At 48.5% G+C, this 23,693-nt stretch overlaps 1 protein-coding gene across 1 annotated transcript in view; it reads left to right on the top strand.

Moving 5' to 3' along the window:
- LOC149338830 (uncharacterized) overlaps positions 1 to 23,693 on the top strand; it is a 53,301-nt gene that overhangs the window by 4,087 nt on the left and 25,521 nt on the right. The window contains exons 4-7 of the mRNA XM_089550812.1: positions 14,348 to 14,671; positions 18,797 to 18,882; positions 19,511 to 19,531; positions 20,939 to 21,122. Of these exons, the coding sequence (XP_089406938.1) occupies positions 14,348 to 14,671; positions 18,797 to 18,882; positions 19,511 to 19,531; positions 20,939 to 21,122 (615 nt within the window). The remainder of the gene's footprint in view (positions 1 to 14,347; positions 14,672 to 18,796; positions 18,883 to 19,510; positions 19,532 to 20,938; positions 21,123 to 23,693) is intronic.

Below are 23,693 nucleotides of genomic sequence, written 5' to 3'. Positions count from 1 at the left end.
ACTACCCTAACGCTCTTGCCCGGAACTTGAACTATGAGACGCTGTTCGGCTAACGTAGCGTTATTGTCCTGGGTACTACCTTCTCGATCGCAGCAATCAGCCTCCTTCCCGGAAAGTGCATGCTTCTCTGGGCTCAAAACCATCGCATTGCCCCTTTCCTTATTTTTAGCAGTGCCTATATTATCCCCCGAGCCCTCACGGCTGGCGGATCTGCACTCTTCCACGTTGCTAGCCTTAGTGCCTACATTATCGCCCGAGCCCTCATGGCTGGCGGATCTGCACTCTTCCACGTTGCTAGCCTTAGTGCCTACATTATCGCCCGAGCCCTCACGGCTGGCGGATCTGCACTCTTCCTCGTTGCTAGCCTTAGTGCCTACATTTTCCCCCAAGCCCTCACGGCTTGTGGATCTGCACTCTTCGCTAGCTTTTCGACCGAACTCCTCGGTCCTCGCTGCCGAAGTGGCCTTTCTTTCCTGGACCAAACCTGTCCTATGCCGCCACTTCTGCACAGCACTCGTGTCATCCGGCGACTGAGCGGAGCTTCTAACTCGGTCCCTGACACTATCGCGGTGTAGCTTACCACCGTCAATTTGGCCTTCCAAATCTGCCTCCGCGGGAATTCGAAAGTATCGGAGGAGCGCACTTTTGGTTATCGCATAGTTGTGGGCATCCTCGTCAGACAACCTCGCCCAGACATTACAAGGTTCACATGGGAGGAATCCCATCAACACAATTGGCCAATAACTCTGGTCAAGCTGCTCCTCCATGCAAATTCTCTCAAAATTTTCTAGAAAAGTTCTGAAATTTTCGCCTTTTCTCAAAACTCTTAAGCGAGATCGCGTTCTCATACTTCTGATCGCGTTAAGTTCACGTGTGAGTTCCCGCATCTCTCTTTCGTATTCCTGTTGCCGCTGCTCTCTTTCGCGTTCCATCTCCATGTCGAGACGCTTCCTTTCCAAAGCGTATTGACGCTCGCGTTCCTCTTTCTCTTGTTTTTCTTTACGTTCGCGTTCCTCTTTCTCTTGTTTTTCTTTACGTTCGAGTTCCTCTTGTTCTCTTTTTGCCAATTCTCTCTCCTCAATGGCCTCAAGGCATTCCGCAAGCTCGTCATCTTCAGCCTCTAACGCAAGAATAGCCTTCAGCAGTTCTGGTTTTCTGAGTTTGTCTGATACCTCCAGACCCAACTCTTTCGCAAGCTCCAGTAACTTTGGTTTGCGCAGCGTCTTCAAATCCATGGCTGCTCCGAGTGCTGCCTTCTCTACTGCCCACTATTGTCTTGCTGCAACTAACCCAGCAGCAACGACAACCCAATTACCAGCTCTGTTTCTGACACTAACAAAAGCCTGGCAAAACTCAGCAGAAGAAAGTCCCGCACTCACCAAACCTCGCAGCCAAGAATCCAGCGCAGTCGTTCCGCTGCAGGCAACCAGTCATCACAAAGGGCTGTTGCACTGCCCCCGACTCGCCGTTCTGCTGCTCAGCGTCCCGTTGTCCGCAACTCTCCGCTGGCGTCCGATGTTTCGCGTCCCACCGCTGCCAACCAGTTTGTTACAGCCGAGGTAGCAGCACCCCACCGCTGCCACCAGTTTGTTAGGGACGAGGTAGCAGCATCCCACCGCTGCCACCAGTTTGTTACGGACGAGGTAGCATGACCGTGTGCCGGAGAGTGAATGAGGGACGTCTGAGACGAGGCTGCTGGGAAAAGACAATGAAAGAGGATTTTATACAGGAATATTTACAAGTGAGCTGCAGGAACGCTGCATCAAGACAGCTCAACACAAGACCATGATGACAAAAGCTCTTCGGCCGTGCTGCTGCCGGGCTTTTTAAGAGTTCCCTTCCCTAGGGTCCCTAGATGGGGGCCGGGTTTCACTGGCACCAATCACAGACACACACGCACTCACTCACTCCCGAGAGATCACACCGCCGTCACCCGCTGGTGGTGGTGGTGGTGGTGGTGAAAACTTTTAATTTCTGAAATAGAGTTTGGGAGCCACAGAGTGGCCACGCTACATGGTCGGCGTCCCTAGTCCGGGACACCGCATGACAATGCCCCGTCTCTAGCCCGTTTCACCAGAGCCCTTTGGGACTCAAGCGAGGAGCAGTTGAGAAGGGCAGTCTCCCATGCCTCTCTGGAAGGGGTAGGGGAAGGGGGGAGGTGGGGATTTTGAGTACATGCCCACACCATGTGGAAGATGTGGTTGGGCCCGAGTACACGTACTCCGGCAAGCCAAATCAGGATTTAGACGCCCCTTTTGAGTTGCACGACCTTAAGGCGGCCTTAGCAAAAATGCGCCGGGGTACGGCTCCGGGACGGGATCACATAACAGTGAACCTGTTGGCGAACCTACCGGACTCAGCCTACCTCCATTTATTAGAATACATCAACCAGATCTGGGACGGGCGTCCACTCCCTCCCGAGTGGAAAACGTCACTTGTGACGTTTATCCCTAAAACAGGTAAGGCCGTGAATACGGACAACCTGAGGCCCATATCACTGACCTCATGTGCGGGCAAGCTTATGGAGACGATGGTTCGGGATCGCCTCTCTCCATACCTGGAGAGTAAGGGCTTCTTTGCAGTTACCATGTTCGGGTTTCGCCCCCACATGTCTGCACAGGATGTCCTTCTCCAGCTGCACAGGGATGTAATACGACCCACAACTATGCAACACAATGACAAAGCCATCCTCGCCCTTGATCTGAAAGGAGCTTTCGACAATGTTAAACACGGAAGCATCCTGGCCAACTTGAGTTCTACCGATTGTGGGGCTAGGGCCTACGCGTATGTAAGAGATTTCTTGACTAATCGCCAGGCCTTTCTTCGGATTGAGGGCGAGGAATACGGCCCTTACATGATGGGAACACGGGGTACCCCTCAGGGAGCGGTGTTATCACCGCTCCTGTTCAACATAGCTATGATGCACCTCCCAAGCCAACTGGCTCGGGTGGAAGGCATTCAACACGCGTTGTATGCAGATGACATTACAATTTGGACCACTGAGGGGAGCCTTGGGGACATGGAGGCCCGCCTTCAGCAGGCCGCTTCCATAGTCGATGCGTATGCCATTGACTGTGGGCTCCAATGTGCTCCAGCGAAATCAGAGCTTTTGCATGTCAGAGCGAACCCAAAGGATAGGACAGCAATTCACATCTCTCTGTCAGGAGGTCCTATTAGAGAGGTGGAGGAGCTCCGTATTCTGGGCCTTTTCATTCACCACAGACTCAGACCGGACTCCACCATTCTGAAACTCAAGAGAGTAGGCGAACAGGTAGGGCGCATGATCCGCCGCGTTTCCAACAAGCGGGGCGGTCTGCGGGGCAGGGACGCGCTTCGGCTCGTCTATGCCTTCGTGACTAGCCGGATCCTCTACGCCGTGCCATATCTCCGCACTACTAAGCAAGAGGAGGCGCGAATAGACGCCGTCATCCGCAAGGCAACTAAGCGAGCCCTGGATCTCCCGGTGGCTACCTCTAATGCCAAACTCAAGGCATTGGGGGTGCTAAACTCCTACCAGGAGCTGCGGGAGGCCCACCTCGTGAACCAATACACGCGGCTCATGCAGACGGCCCCTGGGCGCCGCCTGCTAAACCGCTTACACATCCAACACGACTGCACTCCAGAGGAGGCGGAGCGTTACCCAGTACTGTGGCGCCATATGCTCTGGGTCTCCCCGCTCCCCCGTAACATGGACACCGACATGCACGTAAACAGGCGACAAGCGCGGGCTCGGGCTCTTGAGAGACAACACGGCTCCCGACCCGGTGTATATTATGTAGACGTAGCAGGCCCATCGCCCACGGGATTTTACACGGCCGCTGTCGTTCACCAGGAAATGCACGTTGATGGACTCTCTTTTCGAGCCCCGAATTCAATGCGAGCCGAGGAAGTAGCGATAGCGCTTGCTGCCACCCACGCCAATTCGAGAATCATCATTACGGACTCCCGAAAAGCATGTGATCATTACTTGGCAGGGGAGATCTCCCCCTTAGCTGCTTGCATTCTAAGACGGACTGCCACTGATCCAACACCCAAAAGAATCATTTGGGCTCCTGGCCACCAGGGCTTACGAGGTAATGAGGCCGCTGACGCGGCTGCCCGAGCGCTTACTCACCGGGCTCCTCATCCCAGCTCTTCTGGCTCGGAGACTAACCAGCCGCTGCTGCGATTCAAGGAAATTATAACGCATTATAGCGACATCCACCGCCTTTTCCCGGCCCCTGCAAAGGGGCTGAGTAAGACGGAGGAGCGAACTTTAAGGCGCCTGCAGACAGGTACTCTACTCTGTCCTGCAATCTTAAAGCATTACGATCCTAACACGGATGGGCGATGCCCACACTGTGGGGAGACCTGTGATATCTTCCACATGGTGTGGGCATGTACTCAAAACCCGCTGGGAGAGGGAGAACGATGCCATCGCACAGACGCCGGAATGTCCTCGAGCGGCGTTTCCCGCGCATTCCGAACGCGCGTTCACACTCGGTGTAGGTGAAACGCTCGCTCCACCGGGCAGACGGACGCGGCTTCCGTGGCAATCCAGGCGCTCACCCAACGCGCGTCTCGGGGTTTGTCGGCGTTTCGCTGCTGCCATGTCGTTGCCTTCCCCACGACGAAGGCGAGACGTAACAAGTTGTATACTTTTTACTCAAGGGATACTGGTAAACTGCCATTCATTACCTGAGAAAACCTGCCATGCGTGCCACACTGCATTTTTATTGTTCTAGTTATTTCCCTCTCCAGATCCGTATTAGCAGTCACTACCTGCCCTAAGTTGACGTATTCCCTTACCACTTCGAGCATATCGCTACCAGTTGTGAACTGCTGTCCCCTTGCGAGACTGTTGAACACCGGTTTAATTTCATGCATGTTATTTTTGAGGCCCACTGTTCTGCTCAACCTAACTCATTGATCATGCTTTGCAGTTCACCCCGTCAGATATTTAGAAAGGCAATGTCATCAAAACTTTTATTTGTTGTACCATTCATACTAATATTTAGGTTTATTAAAAGGATGTTGAAATAGGTGAAGTTACGCTTTAAACGCATGCGAAAAAGCGCATAAAGAGAAAGATGCAGCCATAAGAAAACAGGCCATAAGAAAACCCACTCGCGGACTTCTCTGCACCAGCGCTTCGTATGATGATTTTTTAGGACGGATAAATTATGCCTGGATATTGATTTCAACAAAGAAATTATCTCCGTAAAATGTAACGCATTGAAGGTAGTTAATTATTCTGTTATGTGCTGGTTAATTTAAAAACTATATAGGGTTTTTAGTGGCCACCAAGCAGCACATCACGACTTTGCTAACAAAAGCGCAGTAAAAAAGCTCAATATTTTTTTTTTAATTTAGTACGAGCAGAAGAATATGGCTGCATATTTAGCGGGGCATTCAACAGGCTTGAGTCAAACGGCAGCACTTTGCTTTCGCGTCGTTGAGACTAGCGTATATCTTCGAAAATTTTGATGAAGTATTGCGCAGTTCCCGAAATCCAAAATGATGCTTTCAGATATTCTATTTCCTTATTCACATCAGTTTTTAGAGAGCTGACGTCATACAATTGCTTATTATGTTCTGGGTTCATGACTGGCGATTCTTTTAAAAAAATAGGCTAATTGTGATTCTGCGAGTGGCATTTTATAAAATACTTCTATAAGCATTTTTAACATGTTTTTAGCACGCTTATCCTGCGTCCGTCGTTTCAGTTGTCGTTTTTTGTCCGTGTGTAGCGCGTTATTCCCCTGAAATGTACAGCGAACTAGCCCACATTGCTGCCCTGCTTTTTTAATTATGTTCTCTGTATAAGTAGACCACTTAAGGCTAAAAGTAGTCTTAAGGCCGAGGTACTTATACGACGCTGATTCCAAACGTATGGGGCGGGATTTTTTTTTACGTACGAGCATGATTTTGCGTTTGTAATATTTAGCTATGTAAGACAGGCCTTCGGCTCCCGAACCTTGGGTGGCTAGCGTAAGAACGAAGAGGACGAAGACAGCGGCGCCGATGCTCGTGCGTGTGCGCTGATCGCTGCCGCTGAGACTGATCGCTGCCTTCGAACTGAACCGAGACGTACCGCTAGCCGTTCGCGACGCAGCGCCTTCGTAGACGTCCTACACTACACTTGGTGGAGGTGCTGTCTGCTCTCACTATCGAGATACGGCACCATGCCCAGACTTCCAGGCTCTACCACGGTGTCCGACCCCCCGGCCCAACCTGCCCAGCCTGCTGGCCCTGCTGTCATCTGTTCTGGTGCCGTCCGTCAGCGGGACCCCGCGATCTTCAGCGGCACGGATGACACCGACGTGGAGGATTGGTTGGCCACCTATGAACGCGTAAGCGCGTATAATAAGAGGGACGACAGCGTCAAGCTTACCAACATTATATTTTATTTAAGCGACGTTGCCAATCTATGGTTCCGCAACCACGAAGCGGACATCTCCAGCTGGGCGGATCTGAAACCCAATCTCACGGAGGTCTTCGGCCGTCCCGCTGTGCGTAAGCTTCGTGCCGAGCAACGCTTGCGCAGTCGGGCACAACAGAGCGGCTAAAACTTTACCAGCTACATCGAAGATGTAGTCGATCTCTGCAAACGCATCAACGCTTCCATGAGCGAGGCAGACAAGATCCGAAATATTCTGAAAGGCATTGATGATGACGCCTTTCAGATGCTCGTCGCGAAGAATCCCCAGTCTGTCTCCGACGTGATAAGCCACTGCCAAAGCTTCGATGAGCTGCGCAAACAGCGCCTTTCGACCCGCCGAGCCGGCTTTCAAGAGGCAAATATTTCCAGCTTGGCTCTTTCCCGGGACGGTGCTCTGGACCATCAGTCGCTCCTCCAGCACATTCAGAAGTTCGTCCGTGAGGAAGTCGCCCGCCAGCTGTGCTTGTCGACCAGCCCACCTACTCCTGCGCCGCCGCTCACTCCCAACATCCAGCGTGTCATACAGGAGCAGGTCGCCGAGGTACTGCCCTCTCCTCCTCCACCTCCTCAGCAGCCGCTGATCACGGCTCCGTTAACGTACGCGGATGCTGTGGCGCGACCGCGGCCTTCGCCTGCTGCTCCTGCCTACGGGCCGCCCCATCACCTGTTAGAGCCCCAGAGACCTGCACCAACCGCTTATCGTCCGGTTGCCCGCCCAAGACCACAGCCGCAGCCTCTCAACCCCTGGCGTACGCAAGACAACCGCCCAATTTGCTACGCCTGCGGAGTCGCTGGCCACGTGGCTCGCTTGTGCCGCAGTCGCGACTATCGTCGGTATACTTATAGGCGTGAGCCGACTTACGATCTATGCCCCGCCTCCTCGCCTGTGTCACATGAGCCGCCTCCCGATCCGTCTTCGTCTAGCTACCGTTTCCGCTCTCACCGCTCGCCGTCCCCTGGCCGACGTTCCCGCTCTCCGATGCTCCGCCGCCCACCCGCTCCGCAAGCGGAAAACTAACGGCCGCAGTTCCGGAGGCAAGAACTGCGCCGCCAGCGACTCGCTCAAGCCCTGTATCCGTGCCAGCCAACATTATCACCGTGTTCGTTGAGGGAGTCGCCGTCGAAGCACTTGTTGACACGGGCGCAGCCGTTTCTGTTCTTAGCCACACACTCTGTCGCAGACTCAAAAAAGTGACGACGCCTCTTCCCGCCGTTTCTCTCCGAACCGCCAGCGCTCAGGACATTCGACCATTAGCCGCCTGCACCGCCCGCCTGCTTATCGAGAACGTCCCCTACACAATAGAGTTCATCGTCCTCGCCCGCTCATCTCACGACGTCATCCTTGGTTGGGACTTCCTTTCCACTCATCACGCTGTTATTGACTGCGCCCGTGCTCAGCTTGAGTTATCGCCCTTCAGTGACGCTCCCTTGGACGTGCCCGACGCTGCTGCCGCTACTGTGATCGTCTCACAGGACACTGACGTTCCGCCCTTTTCTTCAGTGCTCGTGCCTCTTTCTTGTGCTGCTCTCTCCGACGCAACTGTCGCATATACGCCCTCTTTACGATCCGCTGACCAGAAATCTGTTTTGCTGCCTCATGCCGTGCTGACAATTATTCGTGGCTCCAGCGCTATTTATGTGTCTAACCCGTTCTCCTGCCCTACCACTTTGCTCCGTGGCCAATCGCTTGGTAGTGTTGCCGTGCTAGATCCCTCCTCAGCATACCCCCTCGTCGACAGCTCGGCCGACCTTCACGTCAGCGCCATTACGCCTGTTTCCATCGCCAATCCGTCTCCTCTCGATGTTTTTCACCGCTCCATCGACGCCGCCCTGACGCATACCCAAAGGGCCCAACTTGCCGCCGTCCTGCACCGTTTTGCAGCTTCGTTTGATTACCAGCACACATCATTGGGCCGCGCAACCACCGTCACCCACTGTATTGACACTGGCACACATGCCCCTTTGCGCCAACGTCCGTACCGTGTGTCAGCCGCTGAGCGCCGCATCATTGACGAACAGGTTACCGACATGCTCAAGCGCCACGTGATACAGCCGTCGCAAAGCCCGTGGGCATCGCCGGTGGTCCTTGTCAAGAAAAAAGACGGTTCCATCCGGTTCTGCGTTGATTACCGTCGTCTGAACAAGATTACACGCAAGGACGTTTACCCTCTCCCTCGTATCGACGACGCCCTCGACTGCCTGCAGGGCGCTGAGTTCTTCTCTTCATTGGACTTGCGCTCTGGTTACTGGCAGGTGCCGATGGCAGAGGCCGATCGCCCAAAAACTGCATTCGTCACACCCGACGGGCTTTATGAATTTAATGTCATGCCCTTCGGCCTCTGCAATGCCCCTGCCACATTCGAGCGCATGATGGACAACCTACTCCGCGGGCTTAAGTGGCACATATGCCTTTGTTACTTAGATGACGTTGTGATATTTTCGCCAGATTTTTCGTCTCACCTCCAGCGCCTTGAGACTGTTCTTCGCTGCCTGGCCGACGCTGGCCTCCAACTCAATTTAAAAAAGTGCCGCTTCGGAGCTCGGCAGCTTACCATTCTCGGACATGTCGTGTCCAAGGATGGCGTTCTCCCGGACCCGGCAAAGTTACGAGCTGTAGCAGAATTTCCGAAACCGACTTCTGTAAAAGGCCTTTGCAGCTTCGTAGGCCTCTGCTCTTATTTTCGCCGCTTTGTCCGCAACTTCGCCACTATCATCGACCCTCTGACCAAGCTCCTTTCCGGCCACGACCTTTCGGCCTGGTCGCCAGCCTGTGATGAAGCCTTTACGACACTCCGTCGCCTCTTGACCACACCGCCAATTCTGCGCCATTTCGACCCTCGTTCTCCGACGGAACTCCACACCGATGCCAGCGGCGTCGGCCTCGGTGCAGTCCTCGCGCCGCGCAAGCCTGGCTTTGACGAATATGTTGTCGCTTACGCCAGCCGGACACTCACAAAAGCTGAAGCGAACTATTCTGTCACTGAGAAGGAGTGTTTAGCTATCCTATGGGCGATAGTCAAATTCCGCCCTTACTTGTACGGGCGCCCTTTTGACGTTGCCACCGATCACCACGCCCTCTGCTGGTTGTCGTCTTTGAAAGATCCCTCTGGTCGACTGGCACGCTGGGCTCTGCGGCTTCAAGAGTACGACATCCGCGTGGTCTATCGTTCCGGCCGTAAACATGCGGATGCTGATGCCCTCTCACGTTCCCCTCTGCCGTCTGAGGCAGCGTCTTCTATCTGCGCCCTGTATTCTTTGACGTTTGAGCCCGCTGATATGGCTTCCGAGCAACGCAAAGACCCATGGATCGCTTGCCTCTTGGATTTCTTATCTGGCCAATCACCTCGACCTCCTTCCCGTGCTCTGCGCCGTCAGTCCCACCATTTCGCCATCAGAGACGACCTGCTTTACCGTCGGAACTACCTTCCGGATGGTCGCAAGTGGCTGCTTGTCATTCCGACCCATCTGCGCTCCTTCATTTGCTCTTCCTACCACGATGATCCCCAGTGTGCTCATGCCGGCTTCTTGAAGACCTTCACCCGCCTATGACATCGGTACTACTGGCGTGGGATGTACCGTTATGTGCGCAAGTTCGTTCAGTCGTGCCCCGCATGCCAGCGCCGAAAAAACCCACCTCGCCAACCCGCCGCTCCTTTGCAACCGCTGCCTTGCCCAGCGCAGCCCTTCGAACGTGTTGGCATCGACCTCTACGGCCCTCTTCCCAGCACATCAGCCGGCAACCGCTGGATCATCGTCGCCATCGATCATCTTACCCGGTACGCTGAAACATCACCTTTGCCATCTGGTACAGCCCACGACATTGCATCCTTCATCCTCCATCGCATCGTTCTTCGCCATGGTGCTCCCAAAGAGTTGCTGAGTGATAGAGGTCCAGCCTTTCTATCTGAAGTTGTCGAAGCTCTCCTTCGGGAATGCAACATCGTTCACCGCACCACTTCTGCCTACCATCCGCAGACAAATGGCCTGGTTGAGCGTTTTAACCGCACTCTTGGCGACATGCTGGCCATGTATGTGGCTTCCGATCACTGCAACTGGGACCGCGTTCTACCTTTCGTCACCTATGCTTATAACTCCGCTACTCAAGCCACCACCGGATTCTCTCCATACTTTCTCCTCTACGGCCGTGAGCCTTCTTGCACAATGGACACCATTCTCCCTTACCGCCCTGATGCTTCTGAATTTAAGCCTCTTTCTCAAGCCGCCACTTATGCCGAAGAATGCCGCCAGCTTGCCCGGTCTTTCACTTCACACTCCCAGCAGCAGCAGAAAAGCACCCGTGATCCCTCTGCACTACTTCCCACCTATCTTCCTGACTCATTGGTCTGGCTCTGGGTTCCTTCCTCAAGTCCCGGCCTTTCCTCCAAACTTCTCAGCAAGTACCAGGGCCCCTTCCGCATTCTTAAACAGACATCCCCCGTCAATTACCTCATCGAACCCCTTACACCGTCTACTGATCATCGTCGCCGAGGCCGTGAAATTGTCCACGCCGACCGCCTCAAACCATACTACGACCCCGCCGTCGTCACATCTCCCTAGGCCGCCAGGATGGCGCCTTTTCGCCCGGGGGAAGTTGTAAGACAGGCCTTCGGCTCCCGAACCTTGGGTGGCTAGCGTAAGAACGAAGAGGACGAAGACAGCGGCGCCGATGCTCGTGCGTGTGCGCTGATCGCTGCCGCTGAGACTGATCGCTGCCTTCGAACTGAACCGAGACGTACCGCTAGCCGTTCGCGACGCAGCGCCTTCGTAGACGTCCTGCACTACAGCTACATTAACTATTCTATGCATCAGTTCCCTATTGTTATGAGGTGTGACTGAAGTAATGTAATGTCGTTAGCGTTAGTTATTTCACGAATAATAACGCAATCATCAGCGAATAGGTGATTATGAGAGTTTGCAAGATACGAGAGATGATTCATGTAAATTATAAACAACACGGCTCAAAGAACTGAACCTTGCAGAACACCTGAAGCACCTCGTAAAACTGGAGCTGTAACCATTACCAAAAACAAACTGTGCGTGATTGAATAGAAAACATTCAATCCATTTTAATAATTTACACTAAATGATTTCAGTTGTTTTCGCTTGTAAAGTAATAGGTTCTGACATACCCTTTCGAATGATTATGAAAAATTTAACAATATACAGTTAGCACTCATGATGGGTCTATAATATGATTCAATGCCCGTGTTAACGGAATTAACTGTGTTTCAAGCCGCCGCGGTGGCTCAGTGGCTATGGTGCTCGGCTGCTGTCCCAAAAGACGCGGGTTCGATCCCGGCCGCGGCGGCTGGAATTTCTTTGGAGGAGAAATTCTAGAGGCCCGTGTACTGTGCAATGTCAGTGCACGTTAAAGAACCCCAGGTGGTCGAAATTTCCGGATCCCTTCACTACGGCGTCTCTCATAGCCTCAGTCGCTTTGGGACGTTAAACCCCATAAACCAACCAACTGTGTTTCAAAAGAGCAAGATTTTTTAATAACGTTGCGCTGACACAAAAAAATGAGTTCGACTGAAGGAAGTTGACAAAGGCTGGCGGTTAGTACATTTTCGGGAATTTTGCAACAAGTACTGGTAAAGGATATGGGACAGTAAGTACTAGGGGATGCTTTTTTGCCATATTTGTAGACTGAAACTGCGTTTCGCAATTTCTACTCAATGCGTGACGTTGATTTGCCAAGTGGTTACTGGAAAAGGTTGGTTAGTATTATGGAAGAATAACGTGGATTGTTTAAGAATTTTGAGTTTGTGCTGTAATATCCCGGAGCGGAATGGACAGCGATTTCATCAATAACCTTATTGACATCAGAAGTAGCAACAGTTGTAGGCAGGGCGGAATGGACCCCGATTTCATCAATAGGTTTATTGTCGCAAGGAGTAGCAACAGTTGCAGGCAGCACGGCAACATACCAAGAAGTGGTAAGTTGTGGGCATATGTACATCAAATATGGCTGTAAAGTTGTCAGGGAATGTGCGGTTAACAACAATGGCGCAACTGTCATAAGGAATGGGGTCGCCTGAAGGGTTAGATAAGGTGGCGGCTTTAATGGTGGAAGGATTACTCGCACGCCCGAATTTTTTCACATCGGTAGTAAGTACAGAAGGCAGCGCATGTGAGTGGAAGGGCTTTTTAGCATCGTTGAGCGCCTTCCCATACGAAGCCCATCTTTTGTTAGTTGGCGAGAGCTCTTCGATGCGATAGAGCTTTTGCTGGGAAAATAATTTATGTGAATATAATATCAGGGAGCATTTTAATGGCCGGTAACCGCACCTTGGGGAATATACGTTACAGTGAGTTTGGTGACTATAGCTGTGAACATGCTCCAGTTAGTTTGAAAATTGCGGTCATCAAAGGTATCAAGGACGACATAGAATAAAAAAATATAGTTAATCATTTATCACCGGAGAATTTCCTTTGTTGTAGTCTCGAGCTATTTTTTTTTCATTATTATTTAGAGGGGCTAGATAAATGTACAAGTGCAAAAGTAAGTGCTTGCTCATTCCTGTCAAGTATATATAGGTGACACTCTGACATATCAACTTGTCAACACTAAATATAGTGTTTTCGCCGCATTTTCTGTTATTTTAATTGCTGGTGGGCACAGTTTCTCTAGCGAGAATACTGAGCACACATATAAAAATTTGCGACCTTGAGACGAGAACGGGGACATTAAAAGGGAGTCGGTGATCAATGTAATGTTCGGAAAATTGAAATCGCTAAGTTAGATTAGTGGGAATGAAGGAAAGCCTGTTGCGACGATATTAATGTCAATGTAAAGTTTATTTTTAAAAGGCGGCGAGAAATGAAGACGGTAGCATACTCGTGTTGCTACACTCTGGTGATTAAGGCTGATAGCAGACCATACTATTTCTAGACTATGTCTAGACCTATGCATGATGGTGGGATATCATTGCCAATAGCTAGAAGCACTCCACCGCCTCTTTGCGTGCCGTGATCACAGTGGACGAATGAAAAACGATGACAATTTAAAAAGATATCAGAGTCGGGAATGCGCGTATTGAGCCGTGTTTCTCTTAACGTTTTGAGTAAAGCTACTCTTTAAAATGTGAAACGAGATGCAACTCTACCTTAGAATATTTCTTTTGTGTTGTCTAATTTTGTCCAATTCTTTCAGACGACGACCCAGCCGTATGACACGGGTATTACTGTTCTCCTCTTTCACTCGAGAAGGGAAACCGGACTTGAAATGGCCCACAAGCACTCACAGCCAGATGTTACGGGCAGGAAACTGGAAATTTTTGTGACATTTGTCGGCATTGCTTTCCGGTTAACTATGCACTCACAGAACCTTCAAATGACTGAACACTTAGTGCCAGAGTGAGACCTTGCAAGCGGATGGAGGTACTCGCATCACCCGTTTCCGAGTATTCCTATGATAAATCTCTGGTCGGTCCAGACGGCGGCCTCGAAGCAGCATTTGTTTACTTTTACCGCACAACCATTTTACCACGGACTTCGTAGCAGGCGCATCAACATTACAGCTGGGAAAGAAATAATTTATTTCAATTTGTCGCATAGAAAACAATGTCCGACTACATATCATATATCCAGTGTGAATGTGTATGCCATAAAAATTGCCGGTAGCAGGTGCGCATGCCGCAATATAGACACAGTCCGGAGACTGTAACAGATAAGTTTATTTTTCTTGTATTTAAATTTTTGCATTTGAAGCAAAGAAGTTGTGAGTATAATAAGCTATCTCTTATATTTTCATTAGTAGGCCATAACAAATATTTTTGCCCAGAATAGTGGAGAACGCCACTTTTTCGAAGCTTTTAAAGTACACTTTACGTAAGGAGCATCCGCCTTTACGTTGCACTCACCAACACAACCTTGAATGCGTACACGATGGGCCAGCACTGATGCTTTTTCCCTTACTTTCCTCAGAGCCTGAAATGCCCGGGTTGGTGTCAGTAGTCGCTGCACATCAACGAAACCTCTTGTTGAGCATCGTCGGCCCTTCGGCTTGGAACAGCAACCCAGCCGGCTTCCACGTGCAGTGGCAGGCAACCAGCGAGCGCCAGGGGCCAAGAGGAGAACAGGACATTGCACTGCTGGCTGACTGGTCGCCTGAAGAAAACGTCCTGAATGTAACTCTTCCTCTACAAGGAGGCATCGACTACGAGCTGTCCGTGAGCGCCGTGGGTTCGGGCGACTCCGGGGAAACCCTGCGGGGTCCAGAAGTCAAGCTAAACGCTAGCGTGCCATTGGGTGAGTCGTGATAGCCGCTAGCACGAAGAGAGAGTTTGCATTGAGGAAAGGTGAAAACTGCCCAAAAGACGAGGACATAGGCAATGAGGAACACTGAAAACGCTACGGGCATCCACGACTTTTGCGCAATTTTAACCTTCCCGGAACTGTGAACCAACTCTCTCGTAAGAACGTCCTGCTTTTGCTTTGAGGATATCAACGATATCGCCAATGTGCGCAGAAAAGCTATATCTTGACGCCACTTGCAGCAGATATGAAGATTTACTGAATACAATTTTCGGTTTTATTTTATATTTCTTCACAAATGAATTGAGATTTTTTTTTGTAAACTGCAAGGAAGAATAGAGTTCAGGTTATCATGTCTTATACTGAAAAAACCTTTGAAGTAGCTATTATACATGAAGGGATCTCATCTCGAACGAAAATTTAGGCACCACTCTAGCAAAAAGATAAGCACTGCTTAAAGTTAGCCACTTGATAACTTAAGCAAACCATCAAATGACAACACACTTCGCGTGTCTAGAATATTTCGTTTCAAATGTTTCAGTACCTTAGTAGGATACAAAATTTCTTCGCTTCTGTGGGGTGGCCAATCAGGCGGCCAAATTCTCTTGATTAACATTGGCTTCCTAGAGAAATATTTCCTCGCTCTCAGGAAACTATAATAATGATAAAGAACGCACTGATTTTTAGGACATCTTTTCGATTCTGTAAAATATTTTGATCGATGTGCATGTTGGATAAAATATTTTAAGGCTAACAGAATACTGTGTCGAGGAAAATTGCGCTAACTATAAAAATCTTAATTTTTTTCTACCGTGCTTTGGGTTTATGGTTTAGAGTGGTTTAACGTCCCAAAGCGACTCAGCCTATGAGGGATGCCATAGTGAAAGGCTCCGGAAATTTCCACTCCTGGGGATCTTTATCGTGCACTAACAACGTACAGTAAAGGGGCCTCCAGAGTTTCGCCTCTATCGAACTTCGCGACCACCAGCGACCTAGCTCGTACCCGCGTCTTTTGTGTGAGCAGACGAGCGCCATAACCACTGAGCCACAGCGGCAGCGTCCTCCTTTGTGATAACGGAATGTAATCGTGCAATCGCAAGTAGGGTGAACTTCATTGAGTGCTACTAGCTTTTTAACATTCTTCCAGAGCGGACTTTAACTCTGCAAAGACACTTAATTTTGTCGCTTGATGTAATGGTCACTAAAGGAGCTTTTTCACGATAAACACTCCTCCGTCGTGATGAGCAAAAAGCTCATGCTTCATACATACATATAGGAAATACGTAGAGACAGCTTCGGCGGAAAGCATTACTATGGCAACCCTTACCACCCTCTCTTTTTATAGTTACGCGCATGAATGATCACAAACCAACCAAACTGAAAATGCTGAAAGGGTTTAAGAAAGTTAGAAGCATGATGTGAGCTGTTAGGTAGTTAATGAAAACTGTGGTCATTATCATCTTCGTTATCTTCGAATCACAACTTGGTCACAATTCGCAAGTTAACGAGGGCACTGGTTCATAGATCCCCTTACTGCCTCCTTTAAACGATATATATAAACCTTAGTTACATCCGGATTACACAGTACTACCTCAAGGCTTCTGAAACCAATTTGTATTGATATAATGAGAGAAATGCGAAGATTGCGCGCAATTTCAGTTGTTTTTAAGGTATATATAGAAAACTAAAGCTGATTCTTGGATGAGTTTTTGCTTGTATGTCGTGAAAGCAGACACTACGAAACTGTGATTATCGAGCAGCGAATCATACAAACCGAGTCTGCACGAACCAGATACCCCTCTCTTTGTCTTGGTCATCGCGCATAGCGAGACGGAATTCCTTGTTTTTTAAACCACATCAAGCGTCGCCAATGCATATGCCGCCTCTCTTGATGAAAAGAAACGCGTGTAATATCTCGAGCATCTTTTGATCAGGGCAACAAAAGAAACAACCTTTGCTGTCAAAAGTTCGAGTCGGCTTTAACATTTCACAGTGCCATACGATTGGCGAATTGCTTTGGAATTCGCTGCATTAAAAAGTAGCAGGAGACCAAGGAATGGCTTATTAAAATGCCAGATCTTAAGAATTGCAGTAGGAGTGATTAGTAGAGTACGGAGACGAAATATTTTTCGGATCATAAGCACCTTCTTCCGCAAACCGGGAACCCAGAGTCGAAGTGGCAGAAGAGCAGGAGTGGCGAGACGAAGAATGAAATAGGCATCGTGCTCACATTCTGGCATCGTATAGTGCCCGGGTAAGCGAGATGTAGTCACTGCACAATGGTTCCCTCTCGAATCCGCTGTGACTTTTGGGGGCCTGGGAGAAAACTTCTGCCACCCAGGTTGCTCTTCCCGAGCAACCTCTCGCAGAAAATCATTAATTTACCTGCCACAGTTCGCTATTTGCTCAAAATGCGGTGAGCAGGTTGTGACAACACTGCAAGGTTATACGACCTAGGTGACCCGCCTGCCTACTAGGTGGCTTGTCTACGTATTTGTCGAGAAATTTTTTGCTCAGGGTCAACAATATCGACGATGACGTGGGATTTTCTGCGGGGCGAGCTCCCTACGCTATCTCGTTAAAACTGCGGCGAAAAGTGGCGCAGGAGAAGTATGCGATGCGGCAGAGCAGCGCCACGAGTGGCCCTGAAGTAAATGGCAACCGCGACACCTGCAGAATAAGAGGGAGAAAGTATCTACCCCAAGGACCTTGGAAGCCGCCATAGGTGCGGCGCGGAGGGAGGGTTCTACTAGCGCCAGTGCCATATTCGAGTCCCGCTAACCATTTCAATGACAACGCTTTCATTAGATGCAGCAAAACTGACCCACCCTTGCCAGCGTATTCTCCGCTCCTGCCAGCGTTATGTGGAAGCTTAATTAAAGGTATATGACTCGCCTTGTAATCTTTCAAAAAAAAAAATAACTGAACACCACAGTGTTTACGATAACGGGGGGCTAGCAAAGAAGTTAAGGCTTTTTCAGCAAGTGTCACTGAATCAAACTACCTTTATAACTTATTCTCCTGAGTACGAATCTTAGTGACGAGAAGACGTCGCTTTTTTTAAGATGACATAAAATAAAACAAATATAGTGATTCCATATTACGGATCCCGTGCACATGAGCGTGTGCGATTTCTCTCTCTTTATCACGTGCTTTTAATGTAATAAAACAGTCTAAACATGCTCTGCAGCCATCTAAAATTTTGGGAGAGCAAATTTTTTCATGACATAGAAACTCTAAAATACAACCCAGATATTTCCATTAGCTTGCTGATATAATTTATTTGTTTATTTATTTAATACCCTCTGGGCCGAAAGGGCGTTAATGAGGGGCTGAGTACAAAACAAGAAAAGAGAAACAGAAAACTCCAATGTGCATTTTTGTTAACAAATAGTAATTGTGCTATTACCAAAGGTGATCGATGAGTGCCAACCTTAAGGATGGTGCATCTACAATTGAAGGAATGGTGGAGCAAGGCGGTTCAACTCAGTGCAAGATTTTGGCAGAAATAAGCTGAAGAGATATTGGTACAGCAGCAGAGAAAGGTGACGTTTAACCGGTGGTCAATGCGAGATGATACGTTGAAGGTTCGAAAAGAAGTTCGCTTTTTAATGATGGACAAGAAAAGAAAACTTTATAAAGGAGGAAGAGGCCAGAAATTTTCCTACCATTTAGGAAATCTGGTAATCTAAGATTTGTTTTCATTAAGCAGACGCTAGCTGTATGGTAATAACTAGATTAATGAAACCAGCGGATTGGCTTTGTACTGATTCAGTGTGTTAAAGTTAAGGTTTGTTGAGCTGCATCCATTATTGCCGATGCGTATCAGAGTAAGAGTGGTAATAGTAATGAAATATTACTCTTGTCCTGCAAATATTTGTATCTAACACTTAGCAATTCAGCAAACAAGGGAAGGGGAATGAGGGGCTCGTTATAAATATGAAAGAAGCCAACAGCCACAGAAACCAAGGGGCACAGGGAATTTTTTTTTTAATTTATTTATTTATTTTGTGGTGTTGATCAATTTAGGATATTACTGAATATGTTATCGGTTAAAGCTAATTGATTAGAAAAGCAGAAGAAAAAAAAATTGTAGTAATTCAATCTCTCTTGATACAGATTCTTACGAAGTATCAGCTAGCGCATTAGACTCTACAAAAGCTGTCATTTCCTGGCGTTCTTCAGAGCACGTGGACGTATTCAAGGTAATTTTCACAAGTGATGGCTACCTCGGTAAGCTATTCTGGTTAAAAAAATTTCGGAGTGTTTATTCCTATTGCTCTGATGTTTTGCACAAACTTCTTTCAAGAACTGCGGCCGATTGCATGCGGAAGATGCTTCGTAGGGTCCTGAAAAATGCAAACAAAACCTAATTCCCCCATTTTCTGCCACTCGTCAGCATTCTAGAATTCAGCCTCAGGCGATATCTGTTTCTGAAACAAAAAAAAGCTTCTACAAAACGAGCTGAAAACATTGGGTTTGTTTTTTTGGGACAAGTATATTAACGATAGCTTAGTTACGTCAGCCTACTGGGACTATCAACGAGGTCACTTTTGAAATCATAGAACAGGGTGGCCGTCTGTACACAATTTTTTTTTATGCAAACGGGTGTATTCGACTTCATTCAACTAGAGCGTTCCAGGCATAATGTGCTGATTTCTAGCGCTGGCTGCGGTCGGTTAGAACAGTGTACATCAGAAATTCTTCTCGAAGAATTCCACTGGAACTGAGATGACTTTGTCACTTCTGATGAACGCAGTAGACTGTTAGAAAAGAAAAATACAGAACCTGCAATCTGAAGAAAGTCTAAAATTTCCATTTTTTTTTTTTCAGGTGACAGTCTTCATTGACGACGTGAGTGCAGCCGAAATATTTGTTTGCTTTTCGTTAAGTAACCAAAAGCCAATTATTCCTAAAGCAGCTGTTGTCAACAAGCTCAAGGCTAGGTTAGGCCAAGTGCGCTACGCATAAACAGAACATTCCTTGTTTTCTGCTTTTTTAGTTGTAAGTTGTAATCTGTCAATGGGTTTAAATGCTGTCTGCATCCGCGTTTCAATGTATTGTTTCGTGCGTCGAGATTGCACGACAGTATCCTGTCTAGATACCGTCGCGTTACTTTTAATATGCAATCTTATTATGGTTGCCAGGTTATCATTCGTCATTTGAGCTACTCTAGGAGTAGCTAGGTTCATTCTTAAGAATTCGAATTATGGCGCACCTGATCAACAGATGTATGCTCCCAATCTTATTGGAAAAAACATCAAATGTCTGGATGAGAATATTTTCCAGACATCGATTTACGGAAAACAATGTTTTCTTCAGCAGGGCTACGCAGAAGTGTGCCCCCCAACAACAATGAGAGAGATTTACTGAAGGGTACTCTTAGCAAATATACGAGATTATGAGATATACGATGTTGCAATTCTGCAAGAATTCTTGGATTTACCCCTTAAGTTTGCTTTGAAGCTTTCACTATAAAGAATGCTGCTGCGTGGAGCGTGAAGAGAGGTGGGTTAGTAGTAGGTAGCGGCTCTAAAGGGTACAGCTGGGTGGGCGTGTTGTGGATGCCGCTTCGAGATGGTGAAAGCTGGCGGGCGTATGTAGTTTGAACGGTGGTAATGGTGGGCGGGGTCGGCAGATGGATAGTGGATGGTACTTGTGGAGGGTGGTGGCTTCATTCTCATGGCCAAAAACGAACGGCATCTTCTTCTCACCGTAACTCAGGTACTAGCCCGTTGTTCCAACCGGCGATGCAGGCAGGGCACATAATTTTCAATGATATTTGTCTGACCAAACAAATCTGCGAATCGGCTACTGTATTTACAGTACAAACGGGCTCGGATTTAGTGGTTGCGGGATGCTGTCTGGGTTACGTTTAATGTATTCTTTTTTTAATTTATGAGCCTCTTGGTTCACGTGCATTCATGAGAACAGAAATTGTATACTGACGCTATTATGAACTGTTTGTGTCTGCCACACATTGTGGGCCAGATTACGTAACGCACAGAACTTTCCGAGGATTGAAACCAGCGTCATAAAGTGGCATCTGGTAAAAGCAACCCGAGAAAATTGCTGTTCCCAGCGAGCAGGATAATTTAGTAAGCACTGACGCCCCCATAAAATCAAGACGCCAACGGGCATAGATACGACATATTTTACCAGCATAGTTATGCAAGTATTACTTGAATCTTTGTGACTGTCGCGTTTGATAAAAATTCTAGTTCGTACTTGAGTACGCATCTTCAGGTTTCCTTTTTTCAGGGCGAAGAAAACTGGCGCACCTACACAACTAGGGTTTTTGAAGGAACAGAAAAAGTGACTTCAAGATCTAGCGCCATTATCACAGAGTTACCGCCCTCGAAGTTTAACATGGTGCGCCTTGAAGGTTGCATCGCTGGAAACTGCACTGGTGCGTTGAACACAACGTTCAGCACACTACCAGAACGTAAGTGTGGAAAGTTCATCCTTCCCCACCTAATGAAACGAGCCGAGCTAACCTTATTTTTTACACTCAAGCAAGAGGATTTTAGCGGCCATACACCGACCATAATTTGTGTATCAATTCAGGCAGAGCGTCAACACGGATTATAGGGCGATACGGGCTGTACAAATCGAATAACCTGTCAAATTTGGAGCCGATCACCGCAAAAATAGTTTCCATAAAAAGGACATTTATTACAAAAATCAGTAAGGTCAACCTGCGGATTTGAAATATGAAGTGAAGACCGTTCAACAATGGCAAAAGATATTGAACGTTATAAACCTGTTCGCATTTTTTTACCTAGCGCATTATTCTAAAAAAAATGAAGTTCATCTCTCCAACACAGAAACTCCGACGCCTATAAAGGGCGCTGTAGGCGTTTTGATTTGTACCCAGGTATAAGCAAATATCCCTCCTTATCTATTCCGACGCTACAGTGACATCGCACCTGAAATAAAATTATTCGCCACAAACTTCTGCGGATTTAAATGGACTCCTAGGGCAGTATTCTCTTTAAACATTCTGGCTCACGTTTTTGTAGCAAGTCAATTCTGGACTCTCAATTTCTGTCTTATCTCAGGCTGCATCACGGTTTAAAACTTTCAAACGATACCCATGCATCGACATAATATTCCTTTTCAAAAATGCGTTCATCGTAGCCTAAAGGAAAATAAATGTGAGCATTTAGACGTGAAAAGCGACAATCCTTCCCGGCTTTGAATGTAGCACAACCAGTTTGTATTTTACATCTTAGTTTTGGTGTACAGTTATCTGTATTCTGAACATTAGGGCAATCTTACATTATTACAGTCACAAATGCTCACGAGTGCGTTATACTTCTTTGGTAATTATCTGGCAAGCTTTTTCTTCGCAACAAAAAAAAAATATGCAATTAAGGAGGAGAATCCCACAGTTAATGTAAACAGAACCAATCTTTAACATAAACTGGCTCAGTAAACCAGCGGTCGTGAGTGTAAACACAAGCTGCGTCACCTTCGTCTTAATTCTGCTGTTCTTCTTTCGTCGGCTTTAGCCGCAGGTGTTACAAGCGTCAGCTGCCTTGCTTACAATACCCGCGGGGTAAAAAGCCGCCACCCTTGCCGCCTAAGGACACGCGAACATAGCAGGGTCGTAGTAGGGTTTCAGCTGGTCGACGTGGACAATTTCAAGGCCACGGCGACGGTGAACAGGGCAAGGCGTGAGGGGCTGTACATGATAATTGGCCGGAGATGTTTGTTGAAGAACGCGATAGGGGCCCTGGTATTTACTCCGCAGTTTGGTAAACTGGTGCGGGCTGAAGGAGGGCACCCAAATCCAAACTGAGGAGTCCGTAGTATAAAAAGGGACCGTGAGAGAGCGCTGGCATTTTTGTATCAACAGCCGGAACGGTAAATGATCAAAACATCCTAATCTTGTGAACGGAGAGCACAGCAAGTGATACGTCCGCACGCATCTTTGACAGAAGACAACCAGCAGAGGGTATCTTGACCTGCGATGACATGGAACGGACGCCCATATAGGACGAAATTCTGTGACCACCCAAATAATTGCCAAGGATTCTTTTTCCGTGACAGAATATTAATTACACTCTGCTTTTATGAGTGCACGGCTGGCGCGTAAGCAACGACGTACTCCAGGCTCTTTACAAACACCCTGCTGTGCCCGGCGGTTCTCAAGCACTTTAATCCTGCTTTTGACGGCCGCTGCTCATTCTGTGGGGAGGTGGCCGACACCTTCCACATGGTTTGGGCATGCAGAAAAAATCCTTCTCTCCCCCCAATCACCCCTTCCCCTACCCGAGAGGACTGGGAGGCGGCCCTGCTCAGCTGCCAGGAACTATCGGCCCAACAGGCCCTGGTTCAGCGGACTTGTGTAACGGTCTCGACCAACGGGATCCCGGAATGAGGGACTCCGCCTAGTATTGTAAGGGGTGAGACCCATTAGGGGCCTCTCCCCGAGCACCTCTCTGTAAATTACTAAACAAATGCTCTTCACCACCACCATAGAAACCAGGTTGTTTCCTCGGCATCTTGACCGTTGCCGCTGGCGTCTGTGTGGAAATCTGTAAGGACAGAAAAGTCGAAATGATGCAAGATCAGAAGAGAGGTGAGAAGCCGGTGCAGCGTTGCAAAAGCTTCGTGGCGCCCAAGAGACCACGCTGCGTGAAGGGAGCGGTACTGGCACCAAAATTCGTGGCGATGCGGCGAAAGCACGAGCAAACACAAATAAAGCTTCTGAGTTCTTTCAAGGATATGGGCTTTGGAAAAACACTCACTGACCGGAGGCTGGTAGGGCCCGGGAAGACACCGTCCTTGGACATGACGTGGCGAAGGATAGTCACCTTGCGGACGCCGAAGCGGTATTTCTTTAAGTTGTGTTGCAGGCCAGCGTCGCTGAGACATCGAACACTTTCGAAGCAACAAGATGAGACGAAAAGTCCGGCGAGAAGATGACACCATCGATCGGGTCGAAGCAGCATGTCTGAAATTTCAGCCCGTGGAGGATGCTCTTCATGCCCTCAAAAGTGGCAGGAGC

Source organism: Amblyomma mixtum, chromosome 6, assembly GCF_055824585.1.
Source record: "Amblyomma mixtum isolate Tamu chromosome 6, ASM5582458v1, whole genome shotgun sequence".
Lineage (NCBI taxonomy): Eukaryota > Metazoa > Arthropoda > Arachnida > Ixodida > Ixodidae > Amblyomma > Amblyomma mixtum.
This window is presented reverse-complemented; position numbering and strand designations above follow the sequence as displayed.